The sequence below is a fragment of the Macrobrachium rosenbergii genome, chromosome 13 (assembly GCF_040412425.1).
Source record: "Macrobrachium rosenbergii isolate ZJJX-2024 chromosome 13, ASM4041242v1, whole genome shotgun sequence".
In the NCBI taxonomy this organism is placed as follows: Eukaryota; Metazoa; Arthropoda; class Malacostraca; order Decapoda; family Palaemonidae; genus Macrobrachium; species Macrobrachium rosenbergii.
In genome coordinates, this window is record NC_089753.1 from 24217079 (window position 1) to 24235141 (window position 18063).

General features: G+C 37.5%; 1 protein-coding gene across 1 annotated transcript in view; it reads right to left on the reverse strand.

Annotated features, from left to right (window-relative positions):
• Positions 1 to 18063, reverse strand: part of LOC136844736 (uncharacterized) — a 113024-nt gene continuing 94961 nt past the window's right edge. Inside the window, exons 11-15 of the mRNA XM_067113973.1 lie at positions 17551 to 17719; positions 16998 to 17192; positions 9429 to 9673; positions 952 to 1167; positions 1 to 849 (exon numbers count right to left, since the gene is read on the reverse strand). Coding sequence (XP_066970074.1) covers positions 658 to 849; positions 952 to 1167; positions 9429 to 9673; positions 16998 to 17192; positions 17551 to 17719 — 1017 coding nt within the window. The 3' untranslated portion in view covers positions 1 to 657. The remainder of the gene's footprint in view (positions 850 to 951; positions 1168 to 9428; positions 9674 to 16997; positions 17193 to 17550; positions 17720 to 18063) is intronic.

Here is an 18063-nt window from a genome sequence, read left to right on the forward strand (position 1 = left end):
TTAATATTACCAATGTCTTTGAATGTGTTCTTTATTAAAGCTCAACTTACAAACAGTGAAAATACAAAAAAAAAAAAAAATCCAATATAAGTATAGTACACTCTGGGTATGATATAGAATACACGTTGTGACTGCATACTCCATTATTTTGTACATTGTAAGTGGTTCAACATACCTATGAAATCATTAACCTCTAAATATGAGAAAAAATAAATGGGTATGATAAACCTATTAATCTCACCTACATACAAGATTTCTATTCAATACATAGACAATATTCTACAGAATTCAAGCTTCTCTCAAATGTACTGCACTAATTTTTTGTCATAATTAATGCAACTGACTTAAAGCAACAACTCTCTCTCTGCCAGAAATCACATATTCTGGTGGTCAACATTCACACTAAAATCTACACTTAAATATACCCAATTTGTTGAAAATTTTAAATGCTACACATCAATGACTTGTAAAATAGTAAAATATACTGATAAAGACATAATCCTTTTATAATTTTATAGAATAACTATAAACAGAATGATAATTAGTCAACTTATAAAAAAAGAGAATTAGAATATAGAAAAATTCTAGAAAAAAGTATATGCACAGTATTCCCCTCTTGCATGATTGCTGCTTTGATTGACATGACTAAGGAGCCAATTATCGCCTAGGGCCACTTTGGTAACTAGATCCATAACTTCCCCATCCTTGATTTCCTGTTCCAGCACTTCCCCAGCTACCACTTCCTTGTTGGCTCCAACTGCTATTTGAAGGACCACTGGTTCCCGACTGGCTACCATAGGACTGCTGACCAGATCCATAGCTCTGCTGACTTCCATAGCTTCCATAATTCTGAAAGGAAAATAATTGAAACAATCGTTCAATACGAAATTAATCTGTGGCGAGTTCTTCATACCAAGAAGGCATCTCTATTCAGGGAAAAACAATAATTACCTGGTTCCAGTACTGTTGCTGATAGTATTGCTGATTCCAGTTGCCACTGTAGCTCTGACCATACCCTCCAGTACTGTAACTTCCTGCCTGCTGACCACTTCCCCATCCTTGGTTACTGTAGTTGCTATAGCCATAACCTTGGTTGCTCTGCATTCCCTGGTGGCTTGGCCACTGGTTAGAAGAGGAAGAGCTAGAGGATGTCTTATTCTCATAACTCTGCAGAAGGAATAGATGGAGAGAGAAAAAATTAACAAAAATGGAAACTTACATACACATTACATATATAATACGTGAAAACATAGGGGTAATTACTTTAAATCAAGTATACCCTGTATACAAAAAGGACAGCTGAATGAAAAATTAAAGGTAAGGTATATACTTTTAAATAAGATTAACTTATATACTTTTAAATAAGATTAACTGTAAATATCATAAAGAGTACATAATGAAAATAACAGAAACACAACCATACAAGCACAAAAATATGAGTCACGAGTAGTGCTTGTACACCTAACAAAATTGCACGAGGTGCATTTTATACTGTTTTTGTACAAAACCATCTACCATTGTGTCTACTTATATTATCCATAGGGTCTACGCAGGTAGCAGTCCCAAGTTGTACTAGTAATGTGTTCATGTGTGTATGCATTTTGAGTAAGAGCATATATACTTTATAAAAAAAATTATGTAAATTTCAAATTTACATATAAAGCTACAACCATATACCTAAAATTTTACACATATCTAAAAAGATATAAATCAACTATAAATATGTATGCACAATAATGCAGAAACACTCTCCATATGATACCCACTTTGGCTGTTTGTGTAAGCAATTCCTTCTAGCCCTGCTTGCAAAAGCAATGAGACTTACCTGCAATAAGCAGGAATATGGAGACATAAAGTGTCTCGTGGCAATGGTTGAAGGAAATTGCAAAGAGAGACAACAATAGTAGGCAACATCCCCTTCCTCTTAAGATGCCACTGATCAGTACTTGTGTAGGGTGCGCGACTTCTTAAGCAGCCCCCCACCCCATGCAAAGTGCCACTTTGCACTCACTACACTGATAGGAAGAATCTTTGCTTGTCACTCCTGTAGCAAACATGGCAGTGTTTTTATATCTGTCCAGTGGCAGCAGCTCTTCCAAGAAACGATGCAGTAATGCTATCTTGAGACATCTGCCCGGAAGCAGCAGCTCTTCCAAGACATGATGCAGTAATGCTATCTGGCACTCTTCCAGGTAAAACTGAAGACTTGATCTTTTGCCCAAATCTAATGACCCTCCTCTCATATCCATCATATATGCTATCAGCGTTAACGGTACTTTGGGTGCCTTAACTTGATGTTACATCAAGTTACAGCACAGTAAGTTATGGTGCTGTAAAACACAGTTAACGGCACTGAAAAAGCGCCATAAGATCAAATCCCCTATAAGTCGGTGACGCACTATACCAGTGAATCAAATGACATTACAAGCTGGAGGCTTGCAGTACAGACTTTCCTTCCCTCCAATCTCACTTATGACGCACATGCTCCTCTACTTCCACATGATCTGCATTAGTAATCATCGTGATCAGGAAAATGTCCTGCCAACACACAATCAAAGTACTGCCTCTGCAGCAAAAATCCAACATATTAAAAGCAGCAACTTGAGAGTGCAATGGCTTTGGAGCAGCTCTCATCAACCACAGTGCCAGCAGTGTGGCTGCCAAACTCCAATAGTTCCTTAAGGACCCCACAGGCAACACAAACAGTGACCGGTTCCATTGTAACTGGTATCTGAGTTGTCCACTGACATTCGGATTTACTCCAGTTTGCTGAAACCTAGTAGTGTGTGGCTATGGCTGCACTGCTCAGTGGTGAGGCTACAGACTGTGTTCTTGGAGCAGTCGCTGTGGCATATATTCCAGCTGAAACTGGAAAACACAAGCAAAAAATAACAGAAGAAACACTGGTTGAAGAGAAACAAATTATCTCATGACTGTCTACTTAATGAACTGAAACTGGGGTAACTGAAACGTAGTTCAATTACCTGAGAATGGATGAACAGACCTACATTGAATTATCTATGGTCTACCTCTTAAAGAAAAATGCACACCAGTATGAGAAAAATAATACCACTGCATGAGCAATTCACTTCTTTGCCAATAAGTTGTTCACATGAAGTTCTCAACTCTCATTTCACCACAGTCCTTGGGGCATATAATCCTAAAGACACGTAAAGCAATTAATCAGGTTTTGAAACAAGTTCATGAATGTTGCACACACAGCATTGTGGCATAGATCTACTGATTATGCAGGAGGTCTAGGGTCTGTTAAAGAAGACTAGGCTTTTAAACCTACTTTTCTTGTACTAAATAAGATTATAACTATCGACTCTTTTGTATATAAAATTTTAATTTCTCCATTTCTGCAAGGAAAACGAAAATGTAATTGAAAATATGGCCACCATAAACTTTTTGTAAATATATAAATGCCATATAAACATTAGTATTTTAATACATATATATCTTAGATCAATAGGAAAAGAGGATAGAGTATATTAAATACAAATATCCACACAGAGGATGTAAATAACTATTAATCCAACAGAAAATAAAAGGAGTATAATGAACTTACAGCATTTCCACTGGAAAAAAAAAAAAAAAAAATTGTGTATTTTTCTTCTATGATAACACAGGATAAACATATCTGCAAAAGTGCTCAGTTTATGTAAATCAATAAATCATACTGAGAATTTTACTGGGATACTGCAACTCCACTTTCATGAAAAAAAAAAAAAAAAAAAAAAAAAAAAAAAAAAACCTGATAACTAAGATAAGATGGCTTTGGTATAATCTCCTTTGTTAATTTTTGTTCTGTCAAGGTATCCAGCTATGCTTCATAAAAAACCTTGTTTATAAACTTTTCAGCCAGCAGTTGCATTTTGTTAGCAGATAACTTCCTTAACTTCACAGAAACTATTTTCCCAAGCAGGTCAATTTCATCATCTTTGCTGGACAAAGACATCCGCTCCCCTATCACTGACAAAACCGAATCTGCTGTATTCATAAGGAATTATGTAACTTAATTTTCTTTAGTTCTGGTGACTGCCTTCTGACGAAAATACATGACGAGCCTGATCTCCAGATGAGATAATTTTCAAAGTTACTTGGTGATTCGACAAGTTTCCTGGTAAACAAAACACACACACACATACATAAAGTAAAATATTGCACATGATGCACATCAATCGCTGAATTTTCACCTTTTCACTTGATATTTAATAGGCAAAACAAAAAAAAATTAAACCTTTAAAAAGATTGAAGTTTCAATAACAAAATGAGCTATATGAAACTGCCATACAAACTAAAATAATCAAGTGAAGTCTTTACAAAATAAGTGTTTAAAGGCAATTTTGAATCCAATATGGCATCCCACCAAATGATAATGCAACCTGAACCACTGTGACACACTTCCTTCCCAGCACTCAATTAATGGTGTACTAAACACAAATTGCGTATAAATGTAATGTTTATCGCTATTATTCAAGTTATGAGTTGCAATCAGCACAATAAAACAACATTTCATTGCCTATACTAGTATATTTCAAACTAAAAAATGTAAGGAAAATGATAAAAATACATTATGATTTTCATAGCAAAAGTGATGAGAATATTTACAGGAACCTGGTTTGTTTCTCTACGTTAAAAAATATTTTCAAATAGCTATCGCAAATACTTAATACTATCTATGCAATTTACAGTCTAATCTAGTTATGAAATAAATATTCTAATATCCAATAGAGCACTGACATCCCAAAAAATTTGCTAGAAATCGCTGTTCATGGCCCATTGGCCGTCTGTGTTTACATCGGCATAAAAGAAATGCTCCCAGCATCTATGGGAACAACTTTTTTACAGACTTCTCATAGAGACTGGGTAGTTTGATTACAGATGTGATTTCACGAAGTCATGGGATAACGTCAACTCTCCACTTGTAAGGTGATATGAGTAAAAATTTCTCCACCGTCATGGCCAGTAAGTTTGCACTATGCATGGCTAAACCTTAGTGAACTTCTTTTTAATAAGAAATGTCATTACTTCATAATTTAGGGGAAAACATTTACTTTATAGAGTGTAAATGTGTTTGTTTGCTGATGATGAAGGTGGTTTATTCAAATGCATGTTCTGGAAGTGTGTCAAACCATGGAATTACAAACGTGTCATGGCCCAATATTTTACCCTATACACCATGTATACGTGCATACACAGTGCCCGCAGAAAGTCTTGTAGTTGACACTTCAAGAACAGTTTCTTCCAAAAGCCGCACATGCCTCATATTTCCCTCATGAAAAAATCGTGAGCTAGTTGTCAACTCATTATCTCTTCCTTATAGCATGGGTGTACGTAACAATTCTCTCAGTATCTTTTCAATCGTCGTTTGGAACCGTAATTCTCTTGAGTTGCTGCCAAATTTTAGGTGTTTCACATGAATTTTTTCCGGTAAAGAGGCCAATTGCAGTGTCTGTATAATGCCTGGAGTTTATACTTCGTTTGAAGATCGTGTGAAAGTGATTGAGTGTCACAAATTAGGCTTACAAACTATTGTTAGACAAACTGATGTGAACCCACGAACAATGCAGGGCACTGTTGCCAAGTACCAGGCAATAGGCAGCAACCATGTACCAGAGCACAAAAACGGGACTGGTAGGCAATTAAAAGTGGGTCAGAGAACCCTTAACGTCCTTAAAAGGGAGGCAGAAGCTTACCCTTTGTATTCTGCCCAGAAATTTAAAGAAAGCAACCCACAGCTCCTTGGGGAGATGTCTGTTAGGACTATCCAAGATTACTTATCCAAGAGACTGGGTTTCAAGAATATTGTGGCACCAGAGAAGCCATTGTTAACTCCAGCACACCTGAAGAAAAGGGAGTCTTTTGTTAAAAAAGTATGGTGGATGGGATGTGGGTGAGTGGCAGCGAGTGTGCTTCAGTGATGAAGCAACTTTTTATTATTCTGGTGGCAGTTTTTCCAGTTTGGTGCAGTTCTACAGCCAACAAATTAGACCCCAACTTTGTTAGGCCAAGGGAGAAATTTCCTCTGAGTGTTATGGTGTGGGGGTGTATGGGATATGGTGGTGTTGGGGATCTCGTGATATTCGAGAAAAATACCAGGGTGAATCAGCAGATTTATTACACCATTTTAAACCTCTATTTGGAAGATAGTTTTACCAAGACGGGTTGCAGTATTTTCCAGCAAGACAGGGCTACCTGCCATACAACACCATTGATAAAAGGGTGGTTAAAGGACTGTGGGGTAGAGTTCACTGAAGACTGGCCACCTAATTCCCCAGATCTCTCACCAATTGAGAACCTGTGGGCCATCATAAAACAGCAATTGCAGAGCTTGACATGTCAACTCCTCAAAACTTGCCGCCACATCAAAGTTGCATGGGAATCAGTCAACACTGATCTCTGTGAGAGGCTGATTTCATCCATTCCTATCTGCCTCCAAAAGTGTAAGAAAAATAAATATAATGTTACAAAATATTAAGATGTAATTGGTGAGTACAGCAATAAAATTTCACGCCTTAATTTATTTTAGTTTTTTTCTACCCATGCTTAAAGATAAGTGAAAAATTTTTACATAAAAGAAATCACTACTTGGACAAGATTTTCCACGGTCACTGTATATAATATATATATACAGGTAGTGCTCGAGTTACGATAATTCGCTTTTACTATGGGGTTAGCAATTAACATCGATACGACAATATCTTGAAAATACGTATTTTTAAATTTCGCGGGCGACTTGCGCAGGCAACACCGTACAATCAGGCAGTGTACGGTGTACGATACGTTGGCCCGAGAGGCTGGAATAGGTACATTAACCCTTAAACGCCGAGCCTCTATTTACAAAAGTGTCTGTCACTTTTTCATTAGTTGCATTTCAAGAGATCTTTCACATTCACAATAATCTGATCCCCCTTACCTTTTGAAAGCAACTAGATTGACTGAACAGCAGCACCAATATGCAGTAGATATGCCTCACTGTTGAACTTCTCAGTTCCAGAAGTCCTTTATTCCTCACACCACTGGACTTTGGAACAGCCTCGCAGAAGATGCCGTGCAGTTGGAACTTCAGAAGTTCAAGCAAAAATGCAATGCATTACTACTCTAACTGTTCTTCTTGCATTTTAATACATTTTTATCTATTTATCTGTTTATTAACCTTTTTTTTTAATAAGTGGGATCTACCCTTGTATTTCCCTTACTTACTCTTACTTCTTCCTAATGAACACCATATTCTTTGGAAGCTTGAATTTTAAGTCAATGGCTCCTGTGGGCTTGCTCCTTATGAATAGGTTTCATCTGCTGAATAATAATAATAATAATAATAATAATAATAATAATAATAATAATAATAATATTACTTTAAAAAGGAGGCATTTAAATTTTTTCTTCAATCAGCAGCAATACTAGAAATGATATTCCTTGCTAACATACCAGCTTACTGCTGTGTGTTTAGTCTCTGCGTGTGTGATGTGTTCAGTTACTTTAAGTCTGTTATTTTTTTTTTTTTTTACATGATGCACACATCACAGTTTTGTTAAGATGATGGATCTCCATTGTATACATTCTGTTCTTTACAACGTACACCATGCTCTGGCTCACTACACTTAACACACATGGCGGCCTTGCCTTGTATCTTCTGCCTAAAGATCCTAAAATATGACCATTTTCTTGACATTAAAAACATCTCCTTAGTCTTGGGATATATTGCTTAGTCTTCAAATGTAACCATAATGCTTTTATTACACTAGCTAAGCAGGTGGAACCAGATGTAATAATTTAACTTGCAAGTGGAAATAAGGCCCTTTTGATCTTCTTCGGTCTTTAAATTCTTCTGCAGTTTGGGTGTAAATATCATTCCCTTGGAGTGATTCCAAAACACCTGTATGGCGCAGTCAACTTGAACTCCTCCAAGATGCAATGATGCTTTTTTTATTTTTAACTTTCTTCTGGTGAGGCAGATTCTACCATCAGTTTCCCCTGACCCTGAGATGATATTTTAGGTTCTTGGACACAACACATCATAATGTCTCTGTACACATTAAAAATGTCGCAATTAGGATCTTCCGGACTGAATCGGAATTGGAATATAAAATTTACGCCAAAGGCCAAGAGCCGGGACCTATGAGGTCCTTCAGCACTGACAGGTAAACTGAGAGTAAAAGGTTTTAAAGGCATAACGAGCAAATCCTTGCAGTTGTTCTATAAAGCATTTGTTATGAAAGGGTGGAAAATAAGATGGAAGATTATGAATGGAGGTACAATAAAAGGAATGAAAAGGGTTGCAACTTAGGGCTGAAGGGATGCTCCAAAGAATCTTAATGCCTACAGCTAACCACATGAGGTGCACTGATCGCACTAACCCTCTCCTTGGCTCCAGATTGGAGGTCAAATATTTATCGTAAGAGAATGTCTCACATATTCCTGGCCCTAATTCATATACATCTCTGGTGAATTTCCCTTTGCTCCATGCTGGAGTGTAGGATTCCCATGTAATTACACTTGAAGGGTTTCCTAACCACATCCAAGCCAAAGACTGTCTTGAGGGGTCATGAGGTCCAGAGGTAACTGGATTTGTAATTACATGTATATGACCATAAATGAGAAGAAAAAGAACTGTCTGAAATTATAAGAGAAGCAACTGCCCTTTCATGCAGTCTATCCCTCCACCAATGACACCATTGAGATATAACTCCTAAATGTGTAAGCCAAACTCGCTTGATGAGACAAAATAGTATACAAATACAATCATCCCAACTTGAATCATCTTGATGGGCAAACCGGAAAGAATACCAAGGGCCACACTCCAAGAACCAACCAACCCTAGAAATCCAAAGACTAGTTCTAAGGAATAGTCCGAGCCTTAAGATACCGTTGCATGTGGATAGTGCATAAGTGTAGTACCTGAGAGAATGTATGTAGTATGTTTCCCACGAGAGATGAACAGAGATGTTAATATGTAATCCATTAACACTGCAATTAAAAACCATAGAAAACCCAAAGAGTTTGTTACTGAGCCACACAAACCTATGCTGCTGCATAATTAAATTGACTGGAAAATTGCTTGAAAAATATACTTTCTTATGGAGAAACATCAAATGAAATCCCCACGAAGTCAAAACAATACAAAGCAATGGGCGACATCATAAGAAGCAAAAAAGCACACAAAAAACAATTTCAATAAATATAAAACAAAAAGTGTAAGGGAAAATGTAGTACAAGCACACAAAAAACAATTTCAATAAATATAAAACAAAAAGTGTAAGGGAAAATGTAGTACAACTGAAAAAACTGTTCTTGTTTAATAGGTTGGTACAACTGGGATTTCCTGCGCAGAAATAAGGCAATTTGGCATTAATGGGGTTGTAGTAAATATCTTATACTATTTGTAACAATAAAAGCAGTATAAATATGAATATACTCACTGAACTCCGACTCCAATCATTGTAATAGCCACCTGAACGACCACTGCGATCTTTGCTGTATCCTCTTTGTAATTCTCTACCACCACTTCGGTTGTCTCTGTTGTATCCCCCACGGTTGCCATAACTTCGGTTGTAATCACGACTGTCTCGGTCTCTGTTCCATCCTCCTCTGTCTCTGCGGTCCGTGTACCCTCCACGGCGATCACGGTCCCATCCTCCTCTGAAGTTGCTGCTGCCACGATTTCCTGAATGAATAATATCAACTTAGGAACAGTATCAAAATCCATCAACATCATCTGTTCCCTACACATCATATGCCTGAAGACCTCCTGCAATTAATAACTCACCGTAGGAGAATAAATTTACAAATAAGCACAAAAATCACAGAAAAAGAATTGTTCTTGGAGTCAATTTGTGGCCCAGTTCAAACAGCCTGATTTCTTTATCAAACATGACCACCATTCTTACAGTACAGTTCCACACCACACATTATGGCTTTCCAATGTTTCCAGATAGGTTGCAAAAAGTTTCTTGCATTACCATGAGGCCTACCAATTTCTATGGATCTGGCCCATAAACTCGGAAATAGATACTTTCAACAAACCATAAACATTTTTCTTCTTAACTCTGGTAATGCCACTCCTTTTCCAACTTGAAAACAAGACCATACACAAAAATGTTAATTTTTTATTGCATTATCATCACGGAAAACAAAATGAATGAATAAAAAAAAAGTTATCGCATAGTTTATATTTTACTACCTATTGATTTTGTATGCCAAAATGGAATGAAAGAACTGAGGCATTTAGGCTATAAAGCTAAGCATTGGGCCACTTTCAGCTATTCAGAAATTTAGACAGTGAACAGACAAAGTAGGAAAATTTGTACAGCAAGACAGATCTAGAAAAAAATGAGACAAAGTAAAAGGATAAAAAGAAGACGGAACTAAGAAAACTCCACAGCTACCCTATAAAGACGTCTCATCGAGACAGCGGCCAGAAGTAAACTGACTAGAATTGAATGCATTCAGCCTCGGTGGGCATTACCTCCGCCCCTACCTTCGGTAACTATTACCATAACCAACTTGCAAAAAGCTCAAAGGCTGGATTTCCACCTCGCTGAAAGTTAATCCCACATGTAAAGACCGAGGGTTTGTATTCGTGTAGGAACAAGTAATAACTGGAGGGGTTGGACAGCAATACGGCAGAAAAAGTTGGCAGGAAAATAGGTAAAGTAAAATACAACAAAGTGGGTGCAGCTATGGATGAAGGTTACTGCAAACACTCTATGGTAATGCCTATAGTGCACCATAAGAGGTAATTGGCAACATAACTGCCAAATGGGAGTATGACACAGAGGGAAACATGCTTTGTACCTTCTGCTCTAATCATCTTCATAGATCTACCCTTTCACATGCTACCATAGGCTATGATTTCATTTACATTTTGGCCAGACTGTACATGGAATACCAAGTTACAATGAGATACCCAAGGGGGGATCCACCAACTGTAATAAAGACTGAGATCTCAATGACCAAGATGGTCACTGTCTCAGGATAGAACTTTCCATTCAAAATAGAGGAGCTAAAGCTCTGTAATGTAAAATAAATGAAGTACACTTCCACCAGTGGCTTCAAAAGTTTAAGCAAGATTTTCCCATAAATGCCTGAACATCAAGCAATTTGACCTTCAAGGAGGGCATAAATTAAAGCCAGTCATTTCATTCCAGGTCTTGCAAACATGAAACCTATTGCAAAATACTTAGTAGACACCCTTGTACTGCAAGCAGAAGTCCTGTCAATACCAATAAACTGAAGAGTGAATATATATTATTATGGAATCCATTTACCCTGAAAACTCAGCTGTTATTTTTTGTCCAAAACAAATATAAAACAGCAACAGAACAAGAGTAATTTCTCTATCCAGAAGCACCAGTTTGCTATACCGGCAACAGAAGGACACTGCCTACCTGTCTGTGTTTGTAGGCAGTCCCTGACTTATGACGGGGGTTCGGTTCCAGTGGCGCACCTCCGCCATAAGTCGGTGCTTATCAATAGATGTCGTAAGTGCTGTTAATGGCGGTTATGGCATCATAACTAGATACCTACTCTTGTTGTAGGCACCATTAACAGCACTCTAATGGCACCATAACTAGATATCTACTGTATTCTTGATATATGTATTTGAAAAAGTGCTGTAAGATCGGAACGCGTAAGTTGGTGCTGCTGTAACTCAGGGACACCCTGTAACTATAGTTAGTTAGTTAGTTACTGATTTGTTTAACCAGACCTCTGAACTCTTTTAGGGTTCTTCTCAGGCTGGAAAAAGAATGGGGGAAAGAGTACATAAAAAATTAAGTAATTAAATAAATAAATAAAAAAGGGGAAAAAATTAAAATAAAAAGTCAAGGAAAGAAAAAAAAAGGAAAAGGGAAAAAAGGGGGAGATTATACTTTATTTATCAATTTAATTTTGTTTAAGAAGAGAATTATATTATTAATTGAAAAGTTATTACCTTCTGCTAGAATATCATTTATTGATTTATTTTGTAAATAAGTATTGTTTTCATGATGCCATCTGGGACAGTCAATCAAGATATGTTTGACTGTTATTGGGATGTTACATCTTTCACAAGTTATTGGATTTGTGTGCGGAGTTGACATCAGATGACCATGTGTGAGTCTGGAGTGTCCTATTCTGAGTCTTGTTAAAATTACTTCACTAATTCTTTGCTTTTGGGTAGAAGAATACCACTTTTTAACTTCGTTCTTAATTTATTTGAGTTTGTTTTGAGGGGGTATATTTGTCCAATCATTTTGCCAATCCCTATAAATTAAAGGTTTAACTGATGCTAGCCAGTCTGATATGGGGCTTTCGTAGTAGTTGGGGGGATTGTACAAGCCAATTTAGCAGCTTTATCTGCTTTCTCATTACCCTCAATGCCTACACGGGCTGGGATCCAACAAATTTGATCTTGAAGGTCGTTTGTAATTAACTGATGAATTTCCCGTTGGATATTTTGGACAAGGTGATTATTTGATTTAAATGATCCTATTGCTTCAATTGCATTTCTTGAGTCGCTCAATATGAGTGCTGAAGGAATTCCTTTTTTTTGTTATAATCTTGAGAGCCAATTGTACGGCTGGTAATTCAGCTGTAAATACTGATGATATTAGAGGAAGGCCCATTTGGATAGTTATATCACCTGAATAGGTTGATAAGCCCACTCCACCTTCATTTTTGGATCCATCTGTGTAGATTATGAAGGGATTACCCTTCTGTCTTGTGTTCCATGGCATGTTGATGGTACATTTCTGTGTTGAACATATATTTCTTTGAAAGATAATATTATGATAAATATGTGCATATTTTTGCCCTTTTTAGTGTCCATGGTGTGATCAGATTTATTTCTTGGGTAAATTTGGGTATCATGTTATGTAAATTCAATAGATGATTAGTTTTTTTAGTAAATGAGTTTTGATTTGGGTTATTATTTGTATTTTGATTGAGAAATTTATTTGATAAAGGAGATGTGCCTGCTTGAAGGGATAAGCCTCTTCTTAACCCTGGAATGGTAACGTGGTGTACAATCTGCACCACAACGCTGTGCAAAGGTGATTTTTTGGCGATTGTGCAGGGAGGAGGGACATCAGCTCGCTTCTTCCTTTACAAACCTTTAGTTTGTAGCCTACGTCGATGGAGGTAAGACGTGCAGCAGCAAGAATCAAGCTCCTTCACTGGATTTTCGGCCATAGAAGATTTTTATGGTGCATTTTTGACACAGTTCTACCTTGTACGTGGTGTGACATACAATTGCAAAAGTTTTGCATTTTATGTTGCTGAATTGTTATTTATTGAAATATTTTTGTGATATTTTCTGAAAATAGTGAGTGATGTAGCTAACCATACCTATCGCCATATTGGATTGGAGGGCACTGAAAACGTGATTTTTAGGCTAATTTCTAATTTTCCATTTTCTTGTATTTTCCAGATTTCAACATAGTGAGATATTCCTGGACGGAGGAGGAATATCTGACGCCCTTTTGAGCAGTGATGAAGAGAACCTTCACAAATCATCTACGAGGCAGACAACGTATATGACGACCTGCATGACGCCCTCACGTGGCAGGAGGAGGAGGAGGCTAGCCCCCTTTTGGAGGATGATCCTGACGATGTGGAACCTTAAGTTCTCCAAGATTTGTCTGCTAGTCATGCGGTTCCCTTGCTGCATTCCCCAGGGCCGTCTTCAGCTGCTGCTCTTGGGCCTTCTTCAGCGTCTCCTGTGCCTTCTTCAGCGTCTAATCCTGAGGCTTCCCTTAGTCCTTTGGAGCTCAAAAGTAGGAAAAGGAGAGGGCCTCTTCGCCCTGATGAAGGTGTGGCATTGAAGAGGTTACCAGAGGACTCGTACTGGACGAAGGACATGATGAAGTGGCACTCAGAGCCAAACTCTGCACTGCCACCCATCATGCAGCCAGATAGATTTGACAATGCAGGCCCTACAATGAACGTCTTTGGGTGTAAAACTCCTGCCGAAGCGTTTTCAAAGATTTTGCCTGACGTATTGCTAGCAGAGGTATGCGTCCACACCAACGACAAGATCCTCATCTTGAGGAACAAGTATAAGCGGCAAGAGGATCCCACCTTCAGGGACGTCACCCTCATGGAGTTACGTGCCTTCCTTGGTATCCTCATCATGACAGGGGCACGTAAGGATAACCATCTCACGATGGAAGAGATGTTTTCCAAGGCTTATGGATGCCCTTTCTACAGGAGTGTCATGAGTGAGCAGCGATTCTCCTTTCTTCTGAGGGCTTTACGGTTCGACAGCCATGCCACGAGAAAGGACCGTGTCAGGACTGACAGATTTGCTGCCATATGGAGTTTGTGGGACCAGGTCATTGCAAATTGCATTTGAATATGAATGGTGTTTTACTGGATCATTCTCTCACCTTCAGTTCCAGTTTGGCTTCGTTAACAGGCATACCAGTTCTGTCCATTAACATTTGTAATTCTGTATAATATTGATAAAATATGCAGTCTTTAGATTTTGCATGATGATTTAATTTGCAATTTACACATTTGAAGGTTTTGCATTTCCAATTTGTTGTGTGGTCTTCAGAACATACAGCACATATAAGCGTTATTTCTACATCTTTTGGTTGATTGGCCATATTTTAGACAGTTAGAAACATTGGAGAGGTTTAGGACAAAGGCCAACCTCTATTTAGTCCTAAATTTTTATTTTTGTGGTAGTTCCCGGTTTTGTAAATTTTATTTTGTCTATTTTAATATGTTTATTTGTATCCTTTCCACTTGGGACAGTATATAGTTCCAAGTCATGTATATTGTTGTATCTTAATTTAGGGAGGTCAATTAAGATTTGTTTTGATGGTATATCTTTTTCATCGTTGTCTGGGAGCATTACTGTTCCTTGTGTATAGTTTAGTGTTTTCATGGCTGGTTACTGTTACTTTTATTTCATTTGTGTTGGTTATTTGTAGAAAGGTTGTTGATTGGGCTTTGGTTGTTGTTTGTATTAGCCATTCATTGTTTTTGTCTACATTCATATCTTGTAGGGTGTATTTTAATAATTTGTTCTCTAAAATGGCTGAAGAGATCTCTGTTTTTAATATAAAAAATCTGGACCAATTGTCTGGTCCAAAAATATGTTCAAAATGAACTAGTGTTGGATTGATTGATAGTTATTTCTTTTTAATTTTCACATTCATCGGTGATGAGCTCTCTTTTGTGTTGATGGGGTTTTAGGGGATTACCTGTCTCTATTTTTAGAGTTATTGTCCTTTTATGTATGGTTCCAGTGTTGCAATGGAGTTTACCAATTTGTTTTTATTTGTTTCTTTTGACTTTTCTAAACTCACTGAGTTTTTAAGAATTGATATTTTACTCGGAACAGGATGTTCCGTTGTTGCGTTTATATTTATGCTAAGGAGATTCAGGAGTGATGTTCCATTAGTCATCGACTGTGCCAGAATTTTACCATCACGGGGTCCAGGGGTGCTAAATTCTTCATGATTACTTTGCATAAAAAAAAAAAAAAAATAATAATAAATAAATCTTGAAAAGATATCATTGGCTTTTTATAAAGTTGAATGTTCCACTAATGGCACAAGTAGGAACCAACTCCCAAATGTCCGCGTCCCTACCCTACCCCAAAGAGGGGGATGGCACATCATGATTAGTATGGCCAAAGTGTAAGCAAAACCCACTTGCTAGGACTGAGTGTATTGTAATAATACAGTCATCCCCATCCTTATCACAATATGGGCTAACCGGACAAAAAGCCGAGAGTCCTATTCCTAGAACCAGGCCCCCCTGGAATCCGTGGTCCAGCTCCACAGAATAGTTTCGCCTGAAAATACAGGTCCGAACATTACCAGGTAGATGATGGTTCTACCACAGTTCCCACTATTTAGCTTCAGATTCAACTTCACTCCATGCTATGATACGTTTTCCTCTTTATTAATTTTGGTAATTTTGACAAAAGTGGAAAAATCCACAAAATTATTCTTAAAGTGTATTATTATATATGTGGGACACTTGGGATCAAACTTAGGGGGAAAAAAAAAAAGATTCCTAGGTTCGAGAGCCCCCTCACCACGTCAAGGTGGTCCCAATTTGAGGGGGCCCTGTAGCTATAAGCCCACCTGGTAGAGGGTGGGGGAAGTAGATAAACATAAACTGGTGCTTAAAGAAAAGAAAGAGAACCTTAAAAATTTTGCTGTCATACTTTTGCTGGTGCAGAAGGTAAAGGTATATAATACGTATGGAGAAGAAAGTTTAATTTCAAAAATTAAAACTTGACTAGCCTGGCTGAATTACCAACAATATATCATTTTATTCTTTCAATACATTACATGACAATCATACCAAATACAATGTAGGCTAGCCTAAGATAGAGATGCAGAGCTCAAGTTGTATGAAACTGACAAACTACTACTGCACCAAACTAAATTATGTCCTGTACTTTCTGCATACTGCAGCTATAAATCAATTACACAGGAGTACTGAAATAACTTTAGCCTTCCCATGCTTTCCATAACAAAAATAATCATACAGCTCAATCTGCCGATTCCTAATAGTTCTGTGCAATATACTAATGAATTAATATTTATTATACTTGTAAATTACAAATTCATAATTTTGAGAGGCATTCTGTTAGCCATATTCTCATATACGGTATAAGGAGAACAGGCATATAAAATCTAAGGGTGAGGGGAAGACAGTTCCACTTCCTCCTCCTTGTCTAGTTTAATATTCAATGGCTGAAGCAGCATGCCATGGAACCTTTCCCTCCTGTAGCCTTGAAGTAAAAAGAAGCACATTCACATTTCAACTTTCATCCCATCTTCATAATTTAAACTTAGAAAGTTAGAGAAAGAAAAACTGAAAAGTAAGAGGAAAAAAAAAAAAAAAAAAAAAAAAAATGAAAGCATTGTGACTCCAGAAATAAATGCAAGTTGTTAACTCTAGTAGTGCTTCCTTAAAAGGTAGTGGAAATAATTATTTTAAAACCTAGTTGCTAAATGATTTTCTCAGAAATATACACATACCATAGCCACCTCTGTTCTCCATGAAACCGCCTCTTCTGTCATGGAATCCTCCTCGAAAGCCTTTCTTCTGACCAAAACCGGCACTTTCCCCTTCTTTGTTATACTGAGATACCAACTTGCTGGCTTCCTCACGCTGAAGCTCCATAAATTCTACTGCATCAAACAGTTCCCCCTCATCCGGTAGCTTGAAGTTTGCTGTTTAAAAAGATAATGTTATTATTTATCCTCATTACTGTCATCTTCAGCAAAGGCTTTCACTGATTTCAATTTCATTCCATTCACTTAAAATATAAATGCTGATATTTGCGGTCAAACAGTATCCAACTAAAGCTGTTGCTTAATTCTTTTTAGTGACTATCAGTGAAAACCCTTTTCAACTTCTCCAAACTTCTGTAATAAAAGGAAAAAAGTTTAATACCAGTGAACAGGCTAGGTGTAGTAAGAGCAAGCATCATAAGGTTATTTTACAGTGGAAGAAGTAAACACATTTGACAGCTAACCATGATTCCACAGTCAGTGTCACTTTTTTACCTTTATCACGTCCTTTATTTACCTTTCATCTCTAGGACAGCTTTATCAGGAACATCCTTGCCTTCTTCCTTCTCCCTCTTCTCAGTTCGTTTCTTCAGGTTCTCGTCTGTAGGGCAAATTACCACTGCCCGACGATAGAAGCCAGCAAAACCCTTCATTTTACGCCTCTGAGCCGATGGGTATACATTCGTCTGTTCCGTATCAGAGGAGATAAACAAGAGCCATTAGGCACTTAAGTTTTTAGATCCTGCCCAACGACCTTAAGGAGGTCAATTTGGCTGATGTCAGCCTTCTAAAAGTGTCCTCTGTAAAGACAGTCTGCAAGAACAGGTTAATAGCAGCAGTTCCTCTGTTCGCATCCCCCCATCTTAAACATTTAAATACGTACCTGTGAAACCCAAAGATCAGGACCTGCTGAAATGATCAATCTTTTCTTTAATATGACAACAATCATAATTCTTATCTAAAGATAAGGTAGTTCCTCTTCTAATCCCCTACTTCCTCTTTCCCCTCTCTTTCTCATGGCAGTCCAGAT